The 8738-nt window shown below is 41.1% G+C and overlaps 1 protein-coding gene across 1 annotated transcript in view; it reads left to right on the top strand.

Moving 5' to 3' along the window:
• The first annotated feature begins 1849 nt into the window (after positions 1-1849).
• The window catches only part of LHFPL3 (LHFPL tetraspan subfamily member 3), a 486281-nt gene continuing 479392 nt past the window's right edge, over positions 1850-8738 (top strand). Inside the window, exon 1 of the mRNA XM_074195294.1 lies at positions 1850-2291. Within this exon, the coding sequence (XP_074051395.1) occupies positions 1850-2291 (442 nt within the window). The remainder of the gene's footprint in view (positions 2292-8738) is intronic.

Here is an 8738-nt window from a genome sequence, read left to right as displayed (position 1 = left end):
TGACATGTGAATGGGGAATACTCATTAAACTTAAACATATTAGAAGTCTTTTTTTTTTTTTTTTTTTTTTTTTTTTTTTAGTTTTTGCAAGGCAATGGGGTTAAGTGGCTTGCCCAAGGCCACACAGCTAGGTAATTATTAAGTGTCTGAGGGGATTTGAACTCAGGTATTGCTGACTCCAGGGCGGCTGCTTTATCCAGTGCGCCACCTAGCCGCCCCCATTTGTTTCTTACTAAGAAGTCCCAACTGATGTATGATTTTCTATATTGTACATAGTGCAACAAAATGGGGGCTATAAAAAATGGAGTGAACTTGGGGTGATATAAAAATGGGTAGTATAAAAGTGACATGGGAAGGGACAATGAAGGGATTTCACTGAGGGAATCACTAAATTGAGTGCATCTGTTTCATTTAACTAACAGTCATCACGGATAAACATGTTAGGGTATACCTGTTAGTATTGTGCTGAGCACCCTGATTATAGACTTAGAGTTAGGGGAGGGGGGAAAAAGACTTAGAAGTCATTACAGTTCGATACTTTTATCATATAGATGAAGAAGCTAAAACCCAGACAGGTGCCCAAGGGCATTTAATCACTGTTGCAGACTACAAGGCCAAGATTCCAACTCTAGTTATCTGTTTCCATTCATTTATTACTTCTTCCATGAAAGTCCTCATTTCTCCGAAGTGACCGGCGCTTCTCAAAGACTAGGCCAGCAGAGTTCAAACTCTGACAGATCGGAACGAGTTGGCAAGTCTGGCGGTACAGATCAGGCGATTTTCCAGAGGTTCCTCACAGGAAGTTTGACTAGCAGGTGATGCATTCCCCGCCCCCCCCCCCCTTTTAGAAGCTGCAACCCACTAAGACAGTCTCCTGGGGTTAAAGAGGTTGCTTTCTTAACCTTTAAGTATTTACCTATTTTTTGCCAGCGCCCTTTTCAACTTTCTTCCCGTCTCCTCTAGCTTCTCTTTTCAGCAGTCATCTAAGTGAGCAGCTCGCGAGGGATCCCCGTCCAGATTCCTCCGGATTGGGGATAGGGTGGGGGGACACCACTGGGGCAGGTTTCAGTTTAGGCTGGCTCCGCGCCCCCCACCTTTCTCACCTGTCGCTGACCCCTTCCCCACCAGTTCCCCTGCAAATTGAGAAAGGTCGAAGCCCTTTGCGGCGTCTCGGGGAAATGGATCGGGCATAAGCGGGTGGTCGGGCCCAGAGTCCACCACCAACTCTGGGAAGCCCTGGGACGCGCGGAGCTGTCGGGGGGCGGGCTGTGCCCTCCTCCTCTCGGGTCTCCCCTGGGCTGCCTCCCCTCCTGCCCACTCCTGTCTGCCACGCGAGGGGCGTCCCCGGGCCTGCCGCGATCGCGGGGGGGTGGGTCGTGCTCCCGGCAGCCGGCTCCGGCGTCCCCCGAGCCCCGGCCCCGCGGCGTCCCCGGGCATCCCGAGGCTGGCACCTCCTCGCCCGGCGGCGGACGTGCCCCCCTTGGCTGCAGAGGCTGCAGCAGCATCAGCCGCGGGCGGCTGGGGCCAGGAGCGGAGCGGAGGAAACCGAGGTGGCGGCGGGGGGTGGGGGTGAGCCGGGCTGGAGAAGCGGGAGGACGGGAGGAGGACCAGGCAGCGCAAAAGGGGGGATGCTCAGCCCGCCCCCCGGCTCCTTCCGGGAGGAGGGAGGAGGCAGACCCTGAAACCCGCGCTGCTGGGCTGAGGCTGGGGCAGCGGAGGAGGGACGGCGCTGCTCCGCGCGCGTGTGTGCGCCTGTGTCTCCTGTGCATAAAGAGGGGAGGGGAGGGGGAGGAGGAAGAGGAGGAGGAGGAGGAAGAGGAGGTGGCGGTGGAGGTGGAGGAGGAGGAGAATGCCAGGAGCATCAGCCGCCGCCGCCGCCGCCGCCGCTATGCTCCCAGCTCAGGAGGCTGCCAAGCTCTACCACACCAACTATGTCCGGAACTCCCGGGCCATCGGCGTGCTCTGGGCCATCTTCACCATCTGCTTTGCCATCGTCAACGTGGTGTGCTTCATCCAGCCCTACTGGATCGGGGACGGCGTGGACACTCCTCAAGCCGGCTATTTCGGTCTCTTCCACTACTGCATCGGGAACGGCTTCTCCAGGGAGCTGACCTGCCGGGGAAGCTTCACCGACTTCTCCACCCTGCCCTCCAGCGCCTTCAAAGCTGCCTCCTTCTTCATCGGGCTCTCCATGATGCTCATCATCGCCTGCATCGTCTGCTTTACCCTCTTCTTCTTCTGCAACACGGCCACCGTCTACAAAATCTGTGCCTGGATGCAGCTCACCTCCGGTAAGTGCCCGCCCGCCCTCCTCTCTTCCAGGAGCTGTCCGGGGAGGGAAGCGCCAGAGCCCGGAAGGGGGCATTGGGAGAGAAGAGATGATGAGGGCATGTTTCTCTTTATGGAGAAACTTAAAATCGGACGAGGCTTGAGAAGAGAGGTGGACAAGGCCAGTACTCAGAAGTCACCCCCCCCCCCCATCAGATGGCAAACCATCCCGCGGCGTTTGGGTGCCTTATAGAAAGAAGTCCAGGGGAAAGCCACCTGAAGGGACCAGCTAGCTGCAAGTCAGTTGGTCTGTAAGAGCGAAAGAAGTCATTGAAATCCTCAGATTGAAGAAATCTGAGGATGTGAGGGGCAGGGGATGAGGAAAAAAATGGGGGGGGGACAGGTTTGAATCTTGTGTTTATCAACCAACTTCTTGGTGCCTTCCTGGACCATGGTTCTGACATTGCTGGAGGGCAACTGGAACCTCAGAGGTCTAATGTTGCTTTGTGTCCATCTACCCCAGGAAATGTTAAAAAAAATCTTTGATCTACCTTGAACACTTGAAAATTCTGTAGTGGTTTCAGTCTTTTAAATGGCAACAGATGTAGAGTTCCTTAGAGATTTCCCCAATGTCAACTTTGCAATTCCTGCCTTTTAGATGTCAAACTATCGCTTCCCCCCTCCCCCCATCGAGAGGGAGAAAGAGGTCTTGAGAGAAGGTTCAGGTTCACTTATTTCCATCTTGGGAAGTTCATGCATTTTGGGAGATAGAAAGCAAAGAAAACTAATTTCAGTTTATTCCCTGGAAGCTTTTTGCCTGCTTCAGTCAGGTTTTGGATACGTAAAGTAAATAAACGTTTAAAAAATGCAGTTTTGAATGAGCACCAGAGTGACTTATAAAAGAATAAAGTGATTTCTTAATCACTTTGAAGAGTTTAGAAGTAAAACCTTGCTTCTCTCTTCTTCTTTTCTTTGACAGATATTAATTCTTTCCTGGAATCCCCCCTTCTACTATGTCACTTTCTTTTCCAAATAGCAATCCTGCCACCCTAAGTTTCTTGGCCCACTCCTGTCAAGATAAATCAGATTAATTTGAGTCTAGTTCCAAAAAGGTTGGTAGAATGTCCAAATAGTGATGCATTTAAGATAGTTAGGCTTTCTCATTTGTATTGCCTTTCATTTTTTTCTGATTTTTTTCAAAGTTCTTTCTTCAAGATTGTGAGGTTTATACTAAGAGCCTGACAGTGTGTCTGGAGAACAGGGCTTCTGACTGAATTTAAGAGACAAGTTGACATCTGGGTATCTTGTCAGTGTTTAGTTTCTCTTCTATTATCATCCTACAATGTAATTTTTTGATATGAGAATGGGGAATCTTCTTAAAACTAAAATTGTGTGAAAGTCATTTCTTTTTATAAAAAGTGTCCCAGTTGACTGATTATACCATACACTCCAAATTTCTCTATGTGAAGGGTACCAAGAAATGGGCATTTAGACACTGATTTGGAAATTTAGAAATCTCTATGGGATATTTATCTTCCCTAAAGTAAAAAAAAAAGATATTTTCTCCACAGCTTACATGACAATTTTTCCCTCTCAACTTTAATGACAGTTTCAAACATGATATAACTTTTAAATTTATGCCAAAAAATTGGACCCTTTGGAATGAATGTATATTGTAGAAACTCAGGTAGAATTGCTCTTGATTCCTATTCCTGGTTTGACCCTGGAGAGAAAAAGGACATCGAGGATGCAGATGTTTGGTGAAAGACTTGACCCTGCACAACTAATCTAATTTCTCTCAATTAACTGACCTATTTAGGTTTGGTGATTCAAATCAAATTCATCACTCAAACTGCTAAAACTAACCTTGGATAAAGATATTTCTATCATATGTTTATAAGGTTTTTATACATTAACTCCAAACCTTACTATAACACTAAAAAGGAAAGTCATTTTTGGAGAAAGTTCACATAGCTTCACTTAATAGCAAGCTGGATTTGACTTTGAAATGTATTCTTTTCCTTTTTTGCTCAGGGTTTAATGAGGTTGCCTTTAGTATTTTATAAAGAACAACTATCAAACATAAAAGTCTTGAGTTTTAAAAATTAGATTCCTTGTTTTGGAATAATGAAAACTGCATATTCTCAAGAATTTGACATAAATCTTTTTTTCAGGTATTACTGTAAAATGTTAGAGCATCTCTCAAACTAAAATAATAGGAGAGGAGAAACATTGCCTTCACTTTTAGAGAAGTGCATATTCATACATTTGTTTCAAGCCTTTATTTGAAATTACTAATTTTATTTGATTTTTTGAAATTCCAGGTAAGACATTTGAGAAAATAATTTTACTTACTGATATAGCATATCACAAAGCACAATATTTGTGTTGCAGAATTGAATCACATTAATATAGAATCAAATGATATCAAAAGCAACCAATATTCAGTTCTGTTAATAAAAGTGCTATAAAAGGGCCTTTTATACAGGTTTTCTGTTTCTTTGAGCTTAATGATATCAAGAAGACATTTAGCATCATATATTACAAACTTAACTGAAAACTGTAGAATGTTACCTTTTCACCTTTAATTGTCCTCTAGTACTTCTAGTCTAAGTATATCTAGGCTAATCTCCAATGTAATTTGCCAAATTATGAAAGGACCATATTTAATTCACCATTCACAAATGTGGAAGTCAAATGATCATTTTGTGTATTTAATTATTAAGATTTTTTTTCTGTTTTAGTGACAACAAATTATAACATATTAAGATATAAAAGATCAAATGTAACAATATTGATGGTGAGGGAAAACATGTTTTTTTCAGTGCAAGTTCACTATTGAATATCTTTTCTCCTCCTCCTCTTTTGAACAGTGATCCAGGATCAGTACACTTGATTTAAGATTGCTGCTGCCCATTACCATCATAACCATAGCTATCAACTTCATCATAGATTTATATAGCACTTAAAAATGAGCAAAATGAGTTAGTCAACAAGTCAAGTCAAAAATCATTTATTAAGCACTTACCATATTCTAGGCACTGTATTAAATACTGGTGGGTACAAAGAAAGACAAAAATGGTTCTTGCTTTCCAGGAGCTCACAGTATGCTGTAGATAAAACATGTAAACAACTGTGTATGAATAATGTTTATTCAGAATAAATTTGAGATTGATTTCAACATGAAGACATCCATAGGTTATTAGGAATACCAGTTAATGGATGAAGAAATTCTAGTTGTGGTTTGAAGGAAGCCAAGGAAGTCAAAAGTGGAGATGGTGAAAGACAAAATTCAGGGCCAGGAGATGAGTGTTTTGTGTGATGAACAGTAAGGAGACCAGTGTCACTGGATTGCAAAGTAAGGAGAGTAGAAGAGAATTAATGTGTAGGAAGACTGGAATGTTAGAAAAAAGGCAAGGTTATGAAGATCTTTAAAAGTCGAACAGAGGATTTTGATCCTGGAGATAATGTGGAAATACTGGAGGTTATTAACTAAGGGAATGACATGGTTAGATCTGTAATTGTGGGAGAATTGTTGATTAAAATATAGATTTAAGTAGGGAATCTTGAGACAGAGAAAGCAAAAAAGTAGTTCAGACATTAGGCAATGAAGGATTGCACCAGGTTGCATGGTCAGAAGCAGATATAAGAGATACTGTGAAGGGTGAAGTAGATTAAATTGGGAGTGGGATAGAGAATGAAGAGTCAAGATTGACATGCAGGTTGACAGCCTTGTTAACTAGGAAGTTATTTCTACTCTTGATAGCTATGGTGAAAACTGAAAATGGTGAAGTTTGGAGAGGGAATAATTAGTTCTGTTTTGAACACAGTGAGTTTATAGAACATCTTGTTCATGATGTCCATTATACATAGAGATAAGAGCCTGGAGGTCAGGAGAGAGGTTAGGGATGGATAAATATATCTAAATAGTGCATTTGTAGAGGATGACAATTGAATAGATGGAAACTGATGAGATTTGTGCAGTCAGATGATGAATTAGGGTTCATGAAGTGAAATAATTTCATGAAGACTCATGACACAGAGTGATAAGAGGCAGCTTAAGTTTTATTCTTTATTAAGGTATGGATTCTATGCCTAGGGGATAAAGCAACTAGAAAGGAGAAAAGTTAGGATTACCTATATGTGTGTGTGTGTATATAAATAGAAATTATCTATCTATCTATCTATCTATCTATCTATCTATCTATCTATCTATCTATCTGTCTATCCATCCACATTAAAGTAAGGGTATAGGGGTAAAGGATTATGTCAGTGTGTTTGAGGATCACAAAAATTCATTTCTGGGACACAGAGAGGTGATAGTTTATTATCATGTTGGCCTTCTGCCTCTGTCTCCCTATTATTTTAGGATCTTCCTGGTAGGTCCTATCTAATTGGCAGAAAATAGAGTACACAGAAGGCTGTTATCAATTCAAGGTTTGGGAGAGGGAAGCAGTTTCTCATGTATGAAAGAAAGCTTTTCTCATAGGGGTAACATAATTTTCTCTACTTTTTACAAGGTCAGCATAGTTTAAGGCACAAGATTAAATAGTTTATTGTAGAAAGGCACAGAATTTAACTATTTGCTTTCTTTCTGGTATTTCTACCACAACAAGATTACCAAGCTAACTAATAAAGAAGAGGAAAAGAAGAGGTTCCAAGACAAGGTCCTCAGGGATACCAACTGTGTGCAAGCACAACCTGGATAAGCTTATAGCAGAGGAAACTGTTATAGCTTAGATGTTCAGATAGCTAAAAGAAAAACTAGATGAGAGCAGAGGCATGAAAATAAAGTGAGGAGGTATTAAGAGAGCAATTGATAGTGGCAAAGACTACAAAAGTCAAGGATGAAGATTGAGAAAAATTAATTAGATATGGCAAATAAGATATCACTGATAACTTTGAAGTTTCAAATGAGATGCAATCAGGAGTCAAGAGATTTCAAAAGTAAGTTAGATAAAAGGTAATGTTGGTATACAAATTGTATACCTTGTTCGGAGTCTATTTAAGAAAGTTAGAAGAGATGTTGGATGATAGTGGGGATGGAAAGATCAAGTGAAGTTTTTGAGAACTGGGGAGACATACATACATTTGTGGGCAGTAGAGAAGCAACCAGTAGGCACAGAAATATAGTCAAAATTAATGAGGGTGCCAATGATGAAGAAGATAAAAAAGGAATGGGATCACTTAAACACAAAAGAAAGGTTTACCTCTGCAAGAAGAGTCACCTTTTCATGTGAGACTAGGATAAAGGAAGAGATATCTGAGTGTTATAAAATTAGAAGGGGTTAAAGAGGCGACCATGAGTGAATGTCCTCAATTTTTTTCAGTGAAATAAGAAATGGCGTTCTCACATTTGTTCCATACATTAATCTGATTAGTTAGGTACTATTATTATTTGAATTTAATAGATTAAGAAACTGAGGACAAGAAGGGGTAAGTGATTTTCCAAGGTTATATGGCAAGTAATTGTTTCAAATAGGATTTGAATATGTCTTCCTGGTTCTGCATCTAACTACACCCCAGGAGAGCTAAAAGCACTTCAGTGATTGGCACTTTTGTTGTTAAGCTGGGGTCTATGGCCCTCAAGAAGTTTATAAGTAGATTTCAGGGGAGTGATAAACTTGGATGAGCAAAATTACTATTTTGTTCCCACTAACTCCTATCTGGTTTATCTACTCTATTTTAAAAACATTCTGAGAAAGGTCCATGGGTTTTAGCAAACTGCTAAAGGGAACTATGACAGAAAAAATTTAAGACCTCATCTTGTCAAATTCCTTCCTCATATTTTAAATATGAGAAATGAAGGTGCCCATGTTTACTCTAGAGTAAGTAGTAATCTTGAAATTCAATCACAAAATCTCTTATTCAGTTCCAGAGATCTCTTTATTGCTTTGTATGAAATAACTTGTTCAAAGGTCACTGAGGGTGAGAGGAAGAGAGAGTCAGAATCCAGTTTCTAGATGCTTTAACTGAGCATTCAGTGTTCTTTCCACTGTGCTTTATTTGTTCAAAAATATTTTTATTTGCTCCCCCAAATTTTTTTAGTATACTATCATAGTTGCCTAGCAGTTGAAACTATATATGAAAGCATGGCATTTTAGATGCTGTTATGAGCTCCCTGACTTCCTCCTTCTGTTTACTCCAAATAAATATTAATCTTCCTAGTAGAAAAACAAATCACTGTTTATTAACTCTTTCTTAACCTGATATGGAAATTAGTACAATATATACTTATTGACAAAAAGGCTTAAAATTATGTCCTTTGGGGGGCATATGGGCGGAGCAGTGGATAAAGCACTAGCCCTGGATTCAGGTGTACCCGAGTTCAAATTCAGTCTCAGACACCTAATAATTATCTAGCTGTGAGACCTTGGGCAAGTCACTTAACCTACCATTGCCTTAAATAAAAAAACTTTAAAATTATATTCTTTGGCTTTTTTGTTTCAATATCTAAAACTATCTCTCTG

The sequence above is a fragment of the Macrotis lagotis genome, chromosome 7 (assembly GCF_037893015.1).
Source record: "Macrotis lagotis isolate mMagLag1 chromosome 7, bilby.v1.9.chrom.fasta, whole genome shotgun sequence".
Classification (NCBI taxonomy): domain Eukaryota; kingdom Metazoa; phylum Chordata; class Mammalia; order Peramelemorphia; family Peramelidae; genus Macrotis; species Macrotis lagotis.
The sequence above is the reverse complement of the archived record's forward strand: the minus strand, read 5'-3'. Positions and strand labels throughout refer to the sequence as shown.